The following is an 18,035-nucleotide window of genomic DNA, read 5'->3' on the forward strand; positions in this document are numbered from 1 at the left end:
GGGGGGGTGCAAATAGAGGGGGTGTTTGTGATGGAAATGGGAGTCCAGGGATGGGATTTGGGGAGGTGTGGAAAAACGGTAGGTAAAGAAAACACCGCGATTCCCTTTGTGGATAGAATGGGAGTGGGCGGGGGAGGGGGCAGAATAACACACCGCCCTTTCGGTATTGGCTCGGCTATAAGTTGCCAAGGTTCGGAGATAATGTTTACATCGCATACTGTCCTGTTACAGTGCATTCATTCTTTACACCTCATGGTTTACAGTAAGTATATAGTATATGGCTGCCCACTCGCTTAGAGATGAGAAGTACTTTCAGCCCCGTTCGCCTTTTCTTTATGATCGTCACCATCAGGCACACTGCGACGAGCATCTTCTGCCCTCCAGGCGCTGTGCCAGACGTCTTCCACCTGCAAATGCTGGTCAGTAGTTATGCATACCATCAACCCCGAAACGGACCTGATAGTGATACAGCCAACGATTCCCATCACTCCACTCGTCTTCCATAATCTGGTTGGCAGCGTCGTCGAAGCTGGTGATCTTCTTGCGCGACACACTCGACCGAGCGAACCCGTCCAGGATATCGTACTATTCCCGGTTAGGTTATCAAGTAAAAGGGAAGGGGTAGTCTGCAGCGCCAATTCATCTCACCATCGCATGATAATGCGGCGTTCGGACCTGATCAAACAGGTCCAGCCCTTCACTTAGATGATGGCCGCGGTCGTGCGCCCACCGTATCGCACGGCTGAGCACGTAGGCGTCCTCAAAGGCGCAGCCAGCTCCTGTTCCTGTGACGGTCAGCTTCACACCACCAGATCTGAAAAATCAATGCTCAACCCATACCAAATTCACCAGCTAAGGCTAATTGTTTATACTGTCAGTACAAGTCACCATGTTGTGCTACTAACCTACGATGCGACGCGTCCCCGACCAACGCGATCGACCCATGCGAAACCACCCGGGGCAACCGCGGTCCATTGAAGAGCGCATGCTTCTTCACCACCCTGATCTTGGCGATCGCCCGTTGGAGCATCGGGGAGAAGTTCTGATCGCCAATCAGGCCGAATCAGCTCTAGATGAACGATGACCGCACAAGCCACGGTCTCACCCACCTTGAACCGCTCGCCAAAGTCCTCCACCGAAGCATCCTGCCCCCAGCTAACCGGCGCAGCATCCTCCGTGAGTCGCACTCGCGCCGCGATCTCGTACACATTGCTCCGGAGATTGCACGTGTAGAGCCGGTTGTGCGGACCGTGCCAGAAGGTGTTCGCATCAGGGAAGCCGGGGATGCTAAGGATGTCGCTCGCGTCCGCGAGGGCCCGGTAGGCGGTGGTACCCGTGTACCTTAGCCGGTAGTCCGGGTATGCGAATTGGCGGACGGTCTACATATGAGCCTTGCTGATGACTAAAGTATTCGTGGAAAAAGGGGGATGCTCACCGATCGAATCCCGTCCGCGCCGACCAGAAGGTCCACCTCGTCCTCATGGCCATCTTCAAACCGCAGAGTCAGTGCCCCGGTAGACATCTCGACGATCTCGATCAACCGACTCGACAATCTCAGTCGCGACCGATCGACACTCCGCAGAAGCGCCTTCTGCAGCACCGTGCGCAGGGTTCTTGCTTGGTGGTACCGGGCGGGCGTTTCTACCAACCTTCAGCCCAAACCCAATCTATTTACGATAGATGGAACTCACCCTCCTGCCCGGTGGAAAGCAACAACTCTCCCGTCCTCCCATTCCTACCCTCCACGCATCAGCTATTACCCCCGCCTAACCCCGCACCCTTCAAAGTCCAATCAGATACAAACTCACCGATGCTGCACCAAATGCCCGTCCGCGGGCCGAAACAGATCCCTCTCGTCGAAATTCTCATACACCCCCAGCGCATCCAGCATCCGCCAGGTGTTGTGGTGGAGGCTGATGCCCGCCCCCATCTCGCGGAGCTCCCGCGCCTGCTCGTAGATCCGAGCCTCCACGAACGACAACTTGGCGAACTCAATTGCGGCGGCGAGGCCCGCGGGACCGGCGCCGATGATGGCGAGCCGTAGCTTGGGAGGGGCTTGGGTGGGCATTGTTGCTGTCGGTTGGTGTGTTTGATTCAGGTTAAGGTTTGGGAGGGGAGAAAAGGTTTCAGGGGGAAATCCAGTGATGGGGCTTCTTCGGGTTATTATATCAGGCTTGGTGGGACAAGCGTTGGAGGGTTGTCACTCGGATGATGGGTTGATGGGTTTGGGGGGCATGTGATGGGCTACAAGGGGTGAGCTGGTTGTTGGTTGATCATACGGTGTTGTAGGACTGGGGGGTGGTATCTGGCTGGGTTTTATGTGGGTTGGCTATGGTTGGAAGTGGTGTTCTGCCTGCGGAGGAGGCAGTATATAGCCCTGTGTCTACCTCCTGCCTGCGAGTGCTAATGTCCCGAGACCACGGACTTCCCCTGGTAGCTGAGTGTGGGTGTGGATTGTTCATACATCATCTAGCTCATATACAACTCGGCAACAGCGAGAATCATTTCTGAGTCTGAGCCAGAGGAACCAACAAGAACCCACCTACTATCCACATCCATCGAATACTTATCTCTTCAACTCCTCCAACCCCATCCCCGCCGTCCCCATCCGATCCTAAACAGTCAGCCTGCCCCCGCCCCAAAGAATGCCAAAGGAAAAAAGAAACTCACCAAAACCCAAGTCGGCATCCACGTCGTCAAAAACCACCCAACGGACGCCATCTTCCCGCGCCACACCAACCCGGACTTCCCACCCAGCAAATCCTCCACCACCCTGCGCGCATACTCCTCCGGCGCCATGGGATCCTTGACCGACTCCCCCGCCGCCATCCTGCGCACCCCGTCTGTAGCCGGCTCATACATCGACCCCGGAAACTGCAGGTCTGGATGCTTATCAAAGATCTGCGTGCGCACCACGCCGGACATGACCGTGACGACCCGGACCCCGAACGGCGCCAGCTCCAACCGGAGCGTCTCGCCGTAGGATTTCAGAGCAGCTTTAGAGGCGGCATAGAACGCTGCCCAGCCACACAACCCAACATATTAGCTCACACCCGATAGTTACCTAACCCCAACCCTTACCCCCATTCTCCACCCCCCCGCGGGTCAGAAACTCACCATTCCAAACAACAGGCATATTCCCCCCCAGACTCGCGATATTGGCCACACACCCCCTGGCGGCAACCACCATCCCGCTGAACGCCTGGGTCACGCGCACCGCGCCCCAGAAGTTGACGTCGAAGAGCGCCTGCGCCTCGGCCAGCGACGTCTCCAGCGCGGGCCGCACCAGCGGCAAGCCCGAGTTGTTGACCAGGTAGTCGAGCTTTCCCGACGTGTGGGCGCGCACGGCGGCGACCGCCCGCGCGATCTGCGCGGCGCAGGTCACGTCCAGCTCCAGGAGGGTCACGTGGGGCAGGTCGGCGAGGTGGGCCATCTTGGGGAGCGAGCGCGCCGTGGCGAAGACGTGGAACCCCCGCGCGTGAAAGGCTTGGGCCAGCGCGGAGCCGATGCCTTGCGCGCTGCAGCCGGTTATGAGGGCTGTTGGGCGCGGTTCTTCTTGGTCTTGGGTTGGGGGCGTCATTTCGGTTGGAGGAAGGGGGGAGTTGGAGTTGGAGATAAGGGTCGGGGGGTGGGTTTGGTAGGGGGGTTTTAATTGTGATGTGGTGGGAGTGGGAGATGGCTGGGTTAACATGCTTATGCTGATGGGTTGGTCGGAGTTGAGGTGGATGTAAGGATCGCGGGTGGTTGACACGAGGCGGCAAGGGTTGGGGCGCTAGTGTTGGGTCTGTAGGGGCTAGATGGAGGGATTGCGGTGCGGTGGTTGGCTATTTCGTGAATTAGGTTACAGTGTTAGTCTCATCTACTGAGTACTTACATGAGGTTCTGTTGGAACTGTCAGCCGTATGAACGGCTGGGGATTGATGGCGCCGGCGGTTCGCTATGGCTGCTGTCTGCAGCCTGGATGGAGTCACAAGAGTGATACTGTGGACGTACGCATTCTGTAGTACTCATCAAGGCAATAGCTTGCACCCTGTGGGTCTGTCCAGCGTGTTCGATAAGATAACAAAGCCATTGGTGGCGCTGGTTAGTGTGGCGGTGTAGGCGGTAATGTAATGTCTGTTACACCATGACATCATACCCCAGTGGCAAGGCCATCACGGTGAATTCCCGATGGAAACAAGTTACACAAGGCATGAGTTAGGCATGAGACACTACATACCAAAGTCATTTCAAAAATTTAAAAAAAAAAATGCAGAAAGTGTATGAACTATGCAAATCTAATGTACATGGCCAAGCCTGGTATATCATGCGAGCAAATGCACACCACCACATATGTACTGTATGTGAAACAAAAAACATCATGAACACATCCAAATCAAACTCCAATCCCCTGGGGTATAACTTTTCGTCGGTTTCCCACGCTGCCAACTTCTTAAGCATTCTCCGCGTGGTAGGAGCGGGACTCCTTGCGGTGACGCTCCTCCTCCTGGAAGTACTCGGCCGAGTGGAGAGTCGGCATCTCGAAGCTGCTGCTCTTCCAGGGCTTGACCTTGTTGACGTACATCCAGTCCAGCTCCTCCAGGGTGCGGCCCTTGCCCTCGATGACAAAGAAGTAGATCACGAAGACAGCGACCAGCAGACAGCCCGCGAAGACGTAGCCGTAGGCGAAGTCGATGGCACCGGTGATGAAGGGAGTGAAGAAACCGATCAGGAAGTTCCAAAGCCAGTTGGAGGCGGTGGCCAGCGCCATACCCTGGGCACGGTACTTGCCGGGGTAGAGCTCGGCAACGATGGCCCAGACCATGGGTCCCCAGGTCATAGCGTACGCTGGGAGAATAATTAGCATGATGACAACGTAGCCAAGGAAATGTCATCCGGGACTTACCAGCAATGAAGAAGCACGTCACAACAATCATCCCCTTGCCAACATCGGGGGTGTTCTCGGGGTTTTGCACATCAAGCATGAAGTGGCCAATGGAAGCGAAGATCATGAAGCACACGAACATGAATCCAGCACCCACCATCAGAGACTTGCGGCGACCGAAGTTCTCAACAATGTACAAGCCACCAAAGGTGGTTCCGAAGTTGACGGCGCCGAGAATCACCTGGGTGATGAAGCTGTCGGAGATACCAGCACCCTTGAAGATAGTAGTACCCTGTGGAATGTTAGCAAGACGGCCCGTATGAGAAAGATCAAGATGAACTTACATAGTAGAAGAAGTAGTTGGCACCGGTCAGCTGCTGGAGCGCCTGCAGAACCATACCCAGGACGATACGGTAGAACATGCGGGGGGCAGTGATGAACTCGTGCCACTTCTGGCTGACGTTCTCGGCCTCGAGCTGAGCCCGGATCTCATCCAGTTCGTTGATAATGACACGGTGGTTCTCGGGAACACCATAGAGCTTGGACATGGTGTTACGAGCCTCATCGATACGGCCGTGACGGTAGGCAAAGCGAGGAGATTCGGGGAAGAAGACCATACCAGCACCGAGGGCGAGAGCAAACACGAAGGTAATACCCAGGGTAATGCGCCACTGAGCGGTGCCCTCGAGGTTATGCGTTCCCAGGTTGATCAGGTAGGCCAGGAAGATACCCAGAGTGACAAACAGCTGGTAACAACTGATCATGGCACCACGGATGTGGCGGGGCGCACTCTCACCCTGGTACATGGGCACCAGGAGGGAGCAACCTCCGACACCCAGACCAGTGGTCCAACGGCCCATGACCATCTGGACCCAGTTGCCCGAGGGAGCCGTGATCTGCACAATGAGACCGATGATAAGGATGACACACCAGACGGTGATCGACCACTTGCGACCAATGCGGTTGGCGATAGGAGCAGCAACCAGGGCACCGATCAAGGTACCGATAGACAACAGACTAGTCAACAGACCGGAGCGGACATTGCTGAGATACCAGGTGCCATCCGCCTTCTGCATACCGTACCGGCGGAGGTAATCATCCTCCTGCTCGAAACCGGCGATCTGACCGGTATCATAACCGAAAAGAAGACCTCCCATGGAGACGAACATGGTCAGGACGAAGGAGCGCAGCGTGACACGAGGAACGGGGGTGTCCACGCCCATCTCCATCGGCTTGTCGTAGCCAAGCGTTTCTTGGCTGGATTGTTGCTGGGGAGCGACAGCAGGAGTGATGTGCTCCCCATGGCTGGCAGAGGATTCAACACCCATGGTGGAGAAGGGTGAAGACTGCGGGGATTGTTTTGATTTTGTCCAAGAGAGTAATGATCAGTGAGATCAAGCCCAAAGGAGCGGACGATAGAAAGATGTCGAACCCGTGAAGGAAGAGAAGGGTTGAACTTAATCACCCTTTTAGGAGATAAATGATTTGTTTGGGAGTAAGGAAGAAGGATGCAGATGCCTGATTCAGAAAGATCTCATTCTCCGGGGGGGAATGAGCAGCCTTTTATGCCTTTGCTCTGTACGAAAGAGGGAGGGGAAATTTTCCATCGGGGGAAAACAGATCCACGCCTGGGCAGAGAGCCGACATGTGGAGAGCCGACATCAGCAGCTGCCGGGGGGGAGGGGGAATGAGACCAGGGCTGACGACTTTCTCAATGGCCCTAGGTATACCGTAGAAGGCCGGCCGAAACCGACAGGCCAGTCAGAAGTGACGGAATACTGGGGAACGACCGAAGTACCAGGGGGAGTTGCAGTACTATCGGGTTCCACGGGCCTCTTTCGGGACAGTTAGAAGAGCAGGTGACGGATCTCGTTGGCTGACGGCATCGGCACACGGGGGTAAAATTATTCTCTATTAGACTACGTACTAACTAGAGATTGGAAGGGATTCGACGCCACCCGTCTGCATGGCACGGGAGGCGTGTGTCAAGAAGCCATCCATGGATTCCCCAGATCGATGACATCGGTTTCTGGTTTCTGGTTTCCACGAGGGAAGAAAGAGATGCTGCTGTCGTACAGAAATGGATTAGTCTGGTGCCATTTTCGATATCCGGGGAAAGACAGGTTTGGTTTACAGTGAGCTGATGATGACCGACAGGGGTGTGTGAGACTCGTGCATCAGCCAAGACAGCAGAGAAGAAGAGAAGAACGAAGAACAAGGAATTGGCAGGTTGAGACGGGCATCAGCGGCGCTCCAGAGGGGGAAAGCCTGGCGATGGATGAGCCGTGAACTGGCTGGCAAAAAGGCATTCTTGCCCAATGTGGAGATGCCCCACTACCACTATGCCTCTTCGGGGGTGCTCACCCACAACTCCAGAGTTCGGCAAGCAAATGACCGCGCGTGGCCCGGAAAGGGTCGGATATCCTGGAGTGACTGGAGTGACTGGAGTGACCATCGAATCTGGAGGGCCTGGAGGGCCTGGAGAAATTGAGGGGAGTGCGATACCATATCCGTTGACCGGTGAGTCTTCAATTCCATTATCCCAGGCACTTCCCCTTCCTGCACTGTGCTAAAAGGAGGGGAAAAAGAGGGGAAATGCGGAGGTTAAAACGTCAGTTATGACCACCTGCAAACCAGCGGAGAATTCACACATAAAACATGGGGAATTTGATGTGTTACTGCAGTGGTTGTATCTACCAGGTACACGAAGCTATTCCCGACAGCGTCGATTGCTTTCACGCCCCTTCAACCAAGGGGCCCTCGTCTACAATTCCCTACCGACATCTGGTACTGACATGCTCGCTAAGCCGACCGAGAGAAGGGTTTCGGCCCCGGTGGTCGGCATGACGAGAATCGCCATCACTGCGAGAACTGCTGCCAGCGTCCAGCTGACTGCCATCCCGACCGAGCCGAAACTGATTGGTGGCGTCAATGGACTCGACTGGTTGGCTCTGGAATCCTCCACCAAGCTTCGTGGCTGCCTTGGTGCGAACCTCGCCTAAACTCCTCTGGCCAGGGTTCGGATCCTCTGATCCTTCTCGCACAATGACGACAATGGCTTGCTCAGGCCGCCCATTGATTTATGACGCTATTCTCATGCACTGTCCACATGGTCTATTCGTCTCCGTCTACGTCTAAGTACTGCTGTGTAACTGAGAAGTAGCAGATAATCTTGTACCACGTTAAGGATCCCCCATCGCTTCCCCATGTGGGATAGAAGTTGAAGATGGTTCCTGACTATTGTTTGCCGGTTCCACTGATCATCTAGAGGCAATCCCCTGAGTCCCGAGTCCCTCTTGCAGAACCCCCTTCAGCCGGGTAAATTGTCATCCTCAAGTAGGGCAAGGGCTGCTGCGCGCTCACGTGCTCGCTTAGCCTGAAATTCCGGATGACGTAGGTATAGACCGCTTACTCACCAGTTGCCGTGGAACTTTCCTAGATAGGTGTCGGATCAAATCTAATCAAATTCAATCAAATTCTTGTTCGGCTTCTGGAAGCTGGACTCCCCATCAGACCGCCGACTGCCGGTAGCGATGAGTTCGAGATCATGGATCGAACATTGCTGTAAGAACCAAACCATTGAAGTTGAAGCCATTGCCACCAGGTTAAAGGCTGGAAATGGCACGGCCGGAAGCAGGCATCTTGCTTAGCCTCAAACCCAAGGTATACAAGGTTTGAGATAACTCGGCCGTACGATCGTACCATAACGGCCTGCTTCGGGATTGCCATAGGATATCATCCGGTCTGGAGAGTCACTCAACTTCATAAAAATCTTTTTGTTCACCATCGATCCTATTCGCCGATTGTTCATTAGCCCTCCGCACTGTACTCCTTACCCCATGCGAACTACGGGACACCATAGCACCCGAATGGCAGCCCCGGGAAAAGTCATTCCCCACATCGCGTCAGTCCGCTCAACGCCTCAGTAATCTTTTTCCGAGATCCGAAGGGCGCCCGGTCTCAAACCACGGCGCCAACGCTATGAACTTGCCGAACGCAGGCCCAGCACGATGAGATTTTTTTCTCTGAGGCCCGATCTGTCAAAGCAACGGTCTCCCGATCATCTGACAATCATAATTACCGATAGTGTTGGTCGGAGACACTACCGAAAGAGTGAACTATCTCCGAGTTCTTTGGTAGTGACGACACTTCGGCAGAGCCCGCACAGCCCACGTGAATCTAGGGAGTCAATTTGCTTAGATGGGCAAGAACCTTGATTTCTGACACAGTGACATGATTCTTGATGGGATTGCGGGTTTCTCTCAAGCCACACTGGGGGACCATGTGATTCTCCTCAGTGCGTCACCTACCACCTTGATACACTTGCTTCGGGTGTCTCCCGAATCCACTGGCTTTTTGACAGAAGCACGTGGAAATCTGGCAGTTTGGACTGAGAACTAGATCGAAGGTTCGAGGCCGTTATCTTCGGTGCACCCTACTTCCAGCTCGAAAGAAAGCGGGATTTCCGAGGTCACTGGCCAGGTGATCTCTTTCGTCTTACTGGTGGAAAGCCTACTACATGGCGTATTCAAATCTTGCAAAGATTCTCATGTGTCACGTGCACACTATACTCGTCCTTGAGAACTTCAATAAAGGGCCTTCATGTGTGTGCTTGTTAGTGAACTGGCAGGCGCTTCGAATTTCTTCCCGCGTTTTCGCTTGAGGACCAACTATCGCAGTTCTCGAGTAGGGCCTTTTTGATAGATACAAGCGGCGTTGAAGGTAGGTTGCACCTCGAATCGTCCAACCGCACGATTGTCGGATAGCTAAATGTCATATGTACCCATTGAAATCAAGCACACTGCGCATTCGTTGTCTTGTATGATTGAACTCTCCATTGCGATCTTCGTGAGTTATAGATATTTGTGAGACATGCTGGTCGCCCTGCAGACTGGCGCCTGATAAATTATTTAAGTATATATTTCTCCGCTGGCCGCGTCCTTCATGGGCAGAGGTGCAACGACGCAGTCTTAGGATGGAACTGCAACACCTGATCTTGATCTAACTACACACAAGACATGGATTTCACATATGATAGTCGGTTCTTCGAGATGGGGCAGTTGAGGCCGCTCTTCTCCACGAAGCATCACAAACTATACATAGAGCATCTAGATGAAAGCACTTGAAATTGATTTTGTCTACTGGCAGTCTCATGTGAGTACAGCACCAGACAGACCCACCCTCGCAGCATCATGCCCAAATACAGCCTAGCGCTAGCGGGTCGCTGCCCGCGCGTTCCGGGGTAAATAAGCTTAGAATTCTGTATAGTGTATACTCCCCAGACTCCAAGGGGAGATAGATATCTCTTCCATGTTGCGTGCAGTTTAGGAGTGAAGCCTTTTAGTCTCTCTGACTTTTTACGTTCATGTATCGGCAATGACTTTGTTTTACTCCGCAAATAGCCTGTCTTTTCCAATGCTAGCTGCCACCATTTTCATCGGCCTTGCTTGCAGCTCTCTGGCCAGAACATCTACTGCAAACCTCAATATGTCGACTACCACAATGGCTCAGCTAGGATGTGATGCAACGTGTCAGACTTACTTCCAAGCCGGATTGGCCGCCGATGTTGAGATGTTCGGTACGGGCTTCGATCCCGGCTTCTACAGCACCGCAAGCAACTTTACCGGTTCTGCTGCAGGTGATCTGCTGAAGTTCGAAGCCATCGAACCGAACACAGTCAACGTGATCACCGGAACGACCGCCTACCGCTTCCAATATACTACACGGGACTTTGAACGGCACCCGCGTCCCCGCCACCGGATTGATCGGGATTCCATATATTTCGTTCCGACCCAATGCAAATTTTCCCGTGGTCGCCTATGCATACTGCATCATTGGTGTCTTTGCCGGCTGTCCTCCCACCACCACCACCGCCGATCTCTACCACTACCACAGCTGGAGCCTCCTGATTGAGAACGGGTACGCGGTCGTCGCGCCGGACTACGCGGGTCTCGGAAATAATACCACCCTCCATCAGTACCTCTCGCTCCCTGCCCACGCCAACAACCTCTACTACGCCATGGTCGCCGCGCGCAAGGCTCTGCCCCACACCTTCATCTCGGAATGGATGAGCGTGGGTCACAGCCAGGGAGGCGGGGCCGTATGGAAGCTGTTGGAGAGTGAACTGGTCAAAACCTACGGCGCGGGAGAACCCCTGGGCACCGTGGCTCTAGCACCCGTCAGCAGGATCTACGATATGACAGTGCTCACGGCTGAAGCCGTTCTGACAGCCAGCAACTATGCGAGCTATGATATCACCTACGAAGCCCTCTGGCTGCCCCTCGCGCTCAAGCGCGTCACCCCTGGGATCGACCTCTCTATCGTCTCCAACACCTTCCTCCAGTGCGTCGACATCGCTGAGCTCGCGCAGGTATGCTACTATAGCATCATGCCGCTAGGGTACGGTCTGAGGCCGTCAGAAATAATTAGAAACACGAGCGCACTCGTGAACAATGTCCCTTTTCAAGCGGGGCAGGACGCAATGGCCCCTGCCAATGGAGGTACATTGGATACACCGATGCGCATCGTTCAGGGTTCAAACGACACCGATATCCTACCGCAGATTTCCGTCCGCTCGTTCAACGCGAGTTGTCTATCGGGCAATGAGGTTCACATGAGCGTCTATGCGGACATGGACCATACCGATGTCTTGAAGGCGAGTTCTCCTGAGTGGCTGGGGTTTATTCGGGATCGCTTCGAGCGGAAGTCGACTAGTGGCAGGTGTAGTGTCGTCCAGCATGCATCCCTTGACAGGGCTCATTTGGGGACTGAGGCGGAGTCAAGTGAAGACACTAGTCTCTGATGTGAATGAAGACCGAGTCGATGGTCTTGGCTGCTTTCATGAATAGGCACCAGCCTTGATCCAGACTGAAACTATACAACTTCATATTCGAAGCGGCTACTAGGCCAGGCCATGTCTTAAGTCTTGCTCTTGTATAGGTCTGTCGCTGCGCAAACGCGGGTAGCGTCTGGAACAAATGTCCACCCTGCCAAGATCGGTTTCAAGTCTGACATGGAAGACCCACTGCTACCCCTTGAAGCATATGATTGTTATACTTCGTTATGGTGTGATCTTGCTGTGAGAGTACTTTGTAGAAAGCATTTCCTGCACGGCATACGGCCCGACCGTCCAGGCAGATGACTCTGCCCCTCAACCCCGCAACCACTAAACAACTCAATCGTCTACCCCAGAACCCATGCATAACTGCATGTCCACGGTCAGTCTAGAATGTGGCTAAATCAAGCGATGACTTGTCGCGGCCGAAGTGGAACAGACCTTCCACCACTCACGTCATCTGAAACACCAGCCGATCCGCCATTCCCAAATCAGCACGGACAAAACGCCAGCAGAGCCGAATTGATTAACGGCCCTGACGATCACCGTCTCTCCGTTCTATAAGCGGATATACAGTGGGTTTCCTTCCCTATACGAAACAGACTCCCCTCGATCCTCAAGGAGCTTCTCATTTTCGAAACGGAGGATGGTCCGATTGCAAAGGTCCCGGATCAGGCTTCTATAAGAAGAGGCAGGTTGGCGCAGGAAGCATGAGATTCAGAGCCAGGCGACTCGACACCACCACACAACCAAGATGAAGCTTTCCCACATGCTCCTCAGCCTCGCTAGCCTGGCGCTGGCGACAGCTCTTCCCCGGACGCCGAACCACAACGCGGCCACCACCGCCTTCCCCAGCACCTCGGGGCTGCACTTCACGATTGACGGCAAGACGGGCTACTTCGCCGGCACCAACTCGTACTGGATCGGGTTCCTGACCAACAACGACGACGTGGACCTCGTCATGAGCCAGCTGGCGGCATCCGACCTCAAGATCCTGCGGGTCTGGGGATTCAACGACGTCAACACCAAGCCCACCGACGGGACGGTGTGGTACCAGCTGCACGCGAACGGCACCTCGACCATCAACACGGGCGCGGACGGGCTCCAGCGCCTCGACTACGTGGTGACCTCGGCCGAGAAGTACGGCGTCAAGCTGATCATCAACTTCGTCAACGAGTGGACCGACTACGGCGGCATGCAGGCCTACGTCACGGCCTACGGCGCCGCCGCCCAGACGGACTTCTACACCAACACCGCCATCCAGGCCGCCTACAAGAACTACATCAAGGCGGTCGTCTCGCGGTACAGCAGCTCCGCCGCCATCTTCGCCTGGGAGCTGGCCAACGAGCCCCGCTGCCAGGGCTGCGATACCTCGGTCCTGTACAACTGGATCTCGGACACGTCCAAGTATATCAAGTCGCTGGATTCCAAGCACCTGGTGACGATTGGCGATGGTAGGTTGACCCGGATCAGACCACTTCTCCCCATCAGAAGCTAAACAATCTTCATCAACACAGAGGGCTTCGGTCTTGACGTCGACTCGGACGGGAGCTACCCCTACACCTACGGCGAGGGATTGAACTTCACCAAGAACCTGGGCATCTCGACCATCGACTTCGGTACTCTGCATCTGTACCCCGATAGCTGTATGTTCTTCCCAAAATTCCGTATGACGTATCAGAAGTCAATGGAACTAACGTTGTTGGCAAGGGGGCACTTCCTACGACTGGGGCAACGGCTGGATCACGGCCCACGCGGCCGCCTGCAAGGCGGTGGGCAAGCCGTGCCTGCTGGAAGAGTACGGAGTGACCTCCAACCACTGCGCCGTCGAGAGCCCCTGGCAGCAGACGGCCGGAAACGCGACGGGCATCTCCGGCGATTTGTACTGGCAGTATGGCACCACGTTCAGCTGGGGCCAGTCCCCGAACGATGGGAACACCTTCTACTACAACACCAGCGACTTCACGTGCCTGGTGACGGATCATGTGGCGGCCATCAATGCGCAGTCGAAGTAGACTGTTGGCATGGTGGAAGGAACAAGTAGCCTTAGTATAGGATTAGCCAATTATTGCGGTGGAGAGAACAAATAAAATGGTGGTCATCATCTTTTGTGGGTGCCTGGAGGTGCCTGGAGGTGCCTTGGGGTATCGTAGTTTATTTATAGGGCGGGAAGTGCCAAGGCCGAACCGCCACAACAGCTCCGCCTCGTTTCTCAAGGCTACACCCATCATCACTTTCTGTATAACATAACTCTGGATTATGTGTCCTCTCTGCAACAACCACGCTTAATATGCTACCTATACCTATACCCTCCGCAATACTCAGATAATCTCTCGTCTGTGTCTACTCTTCCAGAAAATGGGCCACCCGACCGCTCCACCCCCGTCGTACGAAGAAACCATCGCCGCTGGTCCAGTCACCCCTCAACCACCGCAACCTTCGACGACTTGTCCAACCAACCCTGCTCCCCCTCCTCCTATCGCCAGACCCAGCTCCGCTCGAACCACCTCCGATGCCGGGGACAACCGCAGCGTCATGCTGGACCCCATCCTCAGCGAAGACCCGTCCGCCCTCCATGCGTTGATCGTGCGCCAAGCCCGGACCCCTCCGCGACCGTATCTGACCGTCCGCGGCTCCCACACCGAGACCCGCGAGGACTCCAACGATACCACCGACAGCAACAACACCAACAACAACAACAAGAGCACGCGGAACGAGACGGTCGTCGACTTCGACTTCAAGATCGATCTCTACAAGTACATGGTCCGCGACTACGACGTGGTGCCCGATTACGAGGACGGGGTCGACGCGGCTCCAAACGAGGAAGAGGATCGCGACGGCTGGCGGGTGTGCAGTGTGGTCCGCGATGGGGACGGGCAGGAGGCGTATCGCGGCGGTCGCTCCCGGTCGGACACCTGGGCCGGTCACACCCGTCGATCTGGCGGAGGGCATGTGGAGGATGCGTCGGAGGGGGAGATTGTGGGTCTGGTTGGCGAAGAAGGCGAGGAACCTGGGTTGATGGGCTGGTGTGACCGGTTCTGCCTGGATCCCGGGCCGGTCAAGTCGTATGTTTCCCTCCTTCCCCCCCAACAGGGTGGTTGAGCCTCGTACTAAGATGAGTGTTAAGGTTTCGCTTCACGAGGAGCATTGTCGGCTTCGACGTCGCCACCCTCCGCTCCCTCCTTATCTCCCACCTCCGCAACCTCAACTATCACGGCAATATCGATATCTCCATCACCCTCGCCAATAAGAAGCTGACGATCTACTCGCCGCACTGGATCAACGAGCTGCGCAACAACTCCTTCGCCTACTGGTTCTGCATCATCCTGCAGCTCTGGATCATCACCTGGCCGGTCATTTGGTTCCTCGAGCATCGCTACGACGTCGTCCGCGCCGTGTGGTACTTCTCCCGCGTCCGGGGGTCGCAGACGGTCTATGCGTGTCATCGGGATGAGGCTGCCATCGCGAAGGAGCTGGCGCCCATAGTCACGCAGGCGGCGTGGGAGCGACGGAGGAATGGGAAAATGCTGACTGCAAACGAGATGGAGCTGCTACGCCAGTTGGGGACGGAAGGGAGCCAACGTCGCGTGGTTATGGTGTCTTGGGATCACATTGGTGGGTGGGGGAGAGATTCCTAACCATAACGAGCATGATTGCCTTTTGTCGACGATACCCTATTTGGTACTTTTGGTTTTTGTGCGTCGTTCGGAGCAGTGATACAATTTAAGACTAATGACTATTGATGAATTGATGTCTGCTTGTTGTGGTTCTTGGTTTCTCTGAGCGATCGCCTACAATCATCCACTGTGCATTGGCCGAGTTTCTCAGACTCCCAACTGATCTGATCTAACCGAGGTTCGCGATTTGCCGTTGTTGACTCCAAGCGAGCCCGCCAAGAAGTATGTCATCTCGCTTAACGTTGGATCTCGTGAGCGTTCTCAAGTCAAGACTTTCCAGAATGCCAGATATGTTACCCGGCCCGGTCGTCGGACCGGTCAAGTGGCTTTTTAAAAGGCCAGCCACTGGATCAGGGGTACCTGGACCCTGGAGGGGAGTGCTAGGAACAGATAAGATGCGCAACAACATGTTAGACCGGACTGGCGGGTTGGCAGGCCACCAGGGGACGTGGATTGGGCAGCGCCAGCCATGCGACGGAGGGATTCAGCCTTCCAGAAGCCCGCCTTGGAAATTGCCTGCTTTGACGGGACTCACGGTTATGAGAAGTACCTAAGAAGATAAGCGACGCTGAAGTAGGTTAGTGTGATGACTGTGGCGCACCTCTCACAAGCCAACACAGTGACCGATTGGGCTTCCCCGCATCTTCTTATCGGCTCGTCTCACACACCCTCTCTCTGTGTTACATCCGTCCTGATTGCGGGGATTCATCTTACTCGTCACAATCTCGCAAATTCACTGTCGCCAAGGTTGACCAACGGCTCAGTTCATGGGCTGGAGAAAACTTACGATCTCACGCTTATAATCGGTGAGGTCGCACGACGTGAGTACTCCGTCACTCGAAATGCGCGTCTACCGGATTTCCCCCGGTTGCCTTTACAACTAACCATCTCACCCCTGATCTCTCTCTTTTCACATCCAACGTGTCCGCCATCATCATGGCCACCCATGAAAAGTCATCGGGGGTTACCCCCTCGCGCCCTGACCCAGAAGTTGCGACCATGGATGTTAAGCCCGGGACGATGATCGAGCGAGAGCTGTTCGATGAGCGCTACAAGCCCACCCAGCGTGGCCTCAAGAGTCGCCATGTCCAGCTGATGGCGCTAGGTCTGTTATGCTGCCATGACCACAGTACTGCATCATCGAGCTGACCTTCCATGTCTTGTAGGAGGCACAATCGGCACCGGTCTCTTCGTCGGTTCAGGTCAAGCGCTACACATCGGAGGCCCCCTGTCGCTGTTGCTAGGATACATCTTCATCTCGGGGCTCGTCTACGCGCTCGTCACCGGCCTCGGTGAGGTCGGGGCCTATCTCCCGACCCACGGCGCAACCATGGCCCACCACTCCGTCCGCTACGTGTCACGCAGTCTGGGCTTCGCCATGGGCTATCTATACTGGTACAGTCTGGGGATCCTGGTACCCTACGAGATCGTCGCCGCATCGATGGTCATCGACTACTGGCACCCGGACGTCAACCTCGCCGTCTGGATTACGATCATGCTGGTGGTGATAGTCCTCTTGAACTTCCTGCCCGTGCGCTTCTACGGGGAGACGGAATTCTGGTTCGCGGGCATCAAGATCATCACGCTGGTCGGCCTCCTGCTGCTGGCCTTCATCCTCTTCTGGGGCGGCGGGCCCAACCGCCAGCGCCTGGGGTTCCACTACTGGAAGGACCCCGGCGCGATGAACACCTACCTCGTGCACGGGGACGCCGGCCGCTTCGTCGGCCTGCTGCAGTGCGTCGTCAAGTCGGCGATCGCGTTCATCTTCGCGCCGGAACTCATCGTCATCAGCGGCGGCGAGATGGAGTCCCCGCGGCGCAACCTCCCCAAGGCCGCGCGCCGCTACATCTACCGCCTGGTGATCTTCTACATCCTCGGCGCGCTCGCCATCGGGGTGATCTGCTCGTCCAACGCCCCGCAGCTGATCAACGGCACCGGCACCGACGCCAGCTCGTCCCCCTGGGTGGTCGCGATCTCCAACGCCGGCATCCCCGTGCTGGACAGCATCGTCAACGCCGCGATCCTGACGTCGGCCTGGTCCGCCGGCAACTCGTTCCTGTACATGTCCTCGCGCTCGCTGTACTCGCTCGCCGTCGCCGGCAACGCCCCGACCATCTTCAAGACCTGCAACCGCTGGGGCGTCCCCTACCTCGCGGTCAGCGTCTCCGCCCTCTTCGCCCTGCTCGCCTACATGGCCGTCGGCAGCGGCAGCTACACCGTCTTCAACTGGCTCATCAACTTCACCAACACCTCCGGCTTCATCTCCTGGATCTGCTGCAGCATCGTCTACTTCCGGTTCGACGCCGCCGTCAAGGCCCAGGGCGTCGAGAAGCCCTACGCCTCGCGCCTGCAACCCTACGGCATGTGGGTCGGCCTCGTCGGCTCGGTGTTCCTGGCCCTCATCAACGGCTTCACCTGCTTCTTTCCGTCCGAGTGGTCCGCCAGCAACTTCTTCACCGCGTATATCGGCATCCCTGCGTTCGTGTTGTTGTACTTCGGCCATCGTGTCGTCTTCCGTCGCGATCCGTGGGCCTGGAAACCCACTGAAGTGGATCTGGTGTCTGGGCTGCAGGAGATTCTGGAGGCGGAGCGTCCGCCTCGGCCGAGGGAGACGTGGGCGCAGAAGTTACGGGTGTTGATTGAGTGATTCTTTCGGGGG

At 55.8% G+C, this 18,035-nt stretch overlaps 7 protein-coding genes across 7 annotated transcripts; 4 read left to right on the forward strand and 3 right to left on the reverse strand.

The window, feature by feature from the left end:
- Positions 1-293: 293 nt before the first annotated feature.
- On the reverse strand, positions 294-2,068 carry BO66DRAFT_417643 (FAD/NAD(P)-binding domain-containing protein; the record flags this gene model as incomplete). Its single annotated transcript, XM_025649692.1, has 9 exons — positions 294-407; positions 457-585; positions 649-785; positions 841-858; positions 910-1,042; positions 1,110-1,379; positions 1,436-1,641; positions 1,692-1,735; positions 1,809-2,068. 9 exons carry the CDS (start codon positions 2,066-2,068, stop codon positions 294-296), a joined length of 1,311 nt encoding a protein of 436 aa, XP_025507611.1.
- Positions 2,069-2,622: 554 nt separating this feature from the next.
- BO66DRAFT_313865 (oxidoreductase) lies at positions 2,623-3,580 on the reverse strand (the record flags this gene model as incomplete). Its single annotated transcript, XM_025643404.1, has 2 exons — positions 2,623-3,017; positions 3,118-3,580. The coding sequence occupies 2 exons, from the start codon at positions 3,578-3,580 to the stop codon at positions 2,623-2,625; spliced, it is 858 nt and encodes a 285-aa protein (XP_025507612.1).
- A 671-nt stretch (positions 3,581-4,251) lies between these two features.
- BO66DRAFT_388474 (sugar porter family MFS transporter) lies at positions 4,252-6,514 on the reverse strand. The gene is made up of 3 exons (XM_025646567.1): positions 5,209-6,514; positions 4,886-5,156; positions 4,252-4,827 (listed from the first exon to the last, which is right to left on the reverse strand). The coding sequence occupies exons 1-3, from the start codon at positions 6,190-6,192 to the stop codon at positions 4,433-4,435; spliced, it is 1,650 nt and encodes a 549-aa protein (XP_025507613.1). The 5' UTR covers positions 6,193-6,514; the 3' UTR covers positions 4,252-4,432.
- A 3,765-nt stretch (positions 6,515-10,279) lies between these two features.
- Positions 10,280-11,666, forward strand: BO66DRAFT_417646 (uncharacterized protein; the record flags this gene model as incomplete). Its single annotated transcript, XM_025649693.1, has 2 exons — positions 10,280-10,701; positions 10,760-11,666. 2 exons carry the CDS (start codon positions 10,280-10,282, stop codon positions 11,664-11,666), a joined length of 1,329 nt encoding a protein of 442 aa, XP_025507614.1.
- Positions 11,667-12,046: 380 nt separating this feature from the next.
- On the forward strand, positions 12,047-13,804 carry BO66DRAFT_365949 (glycoside hydrolase 5 family protein). The gene is made up of 3 exons (XM_025645236.1): positions 12,047-13,153; positions 13,217-13,345; positions 13,410-13,804. Exons 1-3 carry the CDS (start codon positions 12,454-12,456, stop codon positions 13,712-13,714), a joined length of 1,134 nt encoding a protein of 377 aa, XP_025507615.1. The 5' UTR covers positions 12,047-12,453; the 3' UTR covers positions 13,715-13,804.
- Positions 13,805-14,057: 253 nt separating this feature from the next.
- Positions 14,058-15,337, forward strand: BO66DRAFT_434787 (uncharacterized protein; the record flags this gene model as incomplete). Its single annotated transcript, XM_025650796.1, has 2 exons — positions 14,058-14,764; positions 14,827-15,337. The coding sequence occupies 2 exons, from the start codon at positions 14,058-14,060 to the stop codon at positions 15,335-15,337; spliced, it is 1,218 nt and encodes a 405-aa protein (XP_025507616.1).
- Positions 15,338-16,312: 975 nt separating this feature from the next.
- On the forward strand, positions 16,313-18,023 carry BO66DRAFT_313927 (proline permease PrnB; the record flags this gene model as incomplete). The annotated part of the gene is made up of 2 exons (XM_025643410.1): positions 16,313-16,481; positions 16,543-18,023. 2 exons carry the CDS (start codon positions 16,313-16,315, stop codon positions 18,021-18,023), a joined length of 1,650 nt encoding a protein of 549 aa, XP_025507617.1.
- Positions 18,024-18,035: the final 12 nt, after the last annotated feature.

Source organism: Aspergillus aculeatinus (assembly GCF_003184765.1).
Source record: "Aspergillus aculeatinus CBS 121060 unplaced genomic scaffold BO66scaffold_5, whole genome shotgun sequence".
Lineage (NCBI taxonomy): Eukaryota > Fungi > Ascomycota > Eurotiomycetes > Eurotiales > Aspergillaceae > Aspergillus > Aspergillus aculeatinus.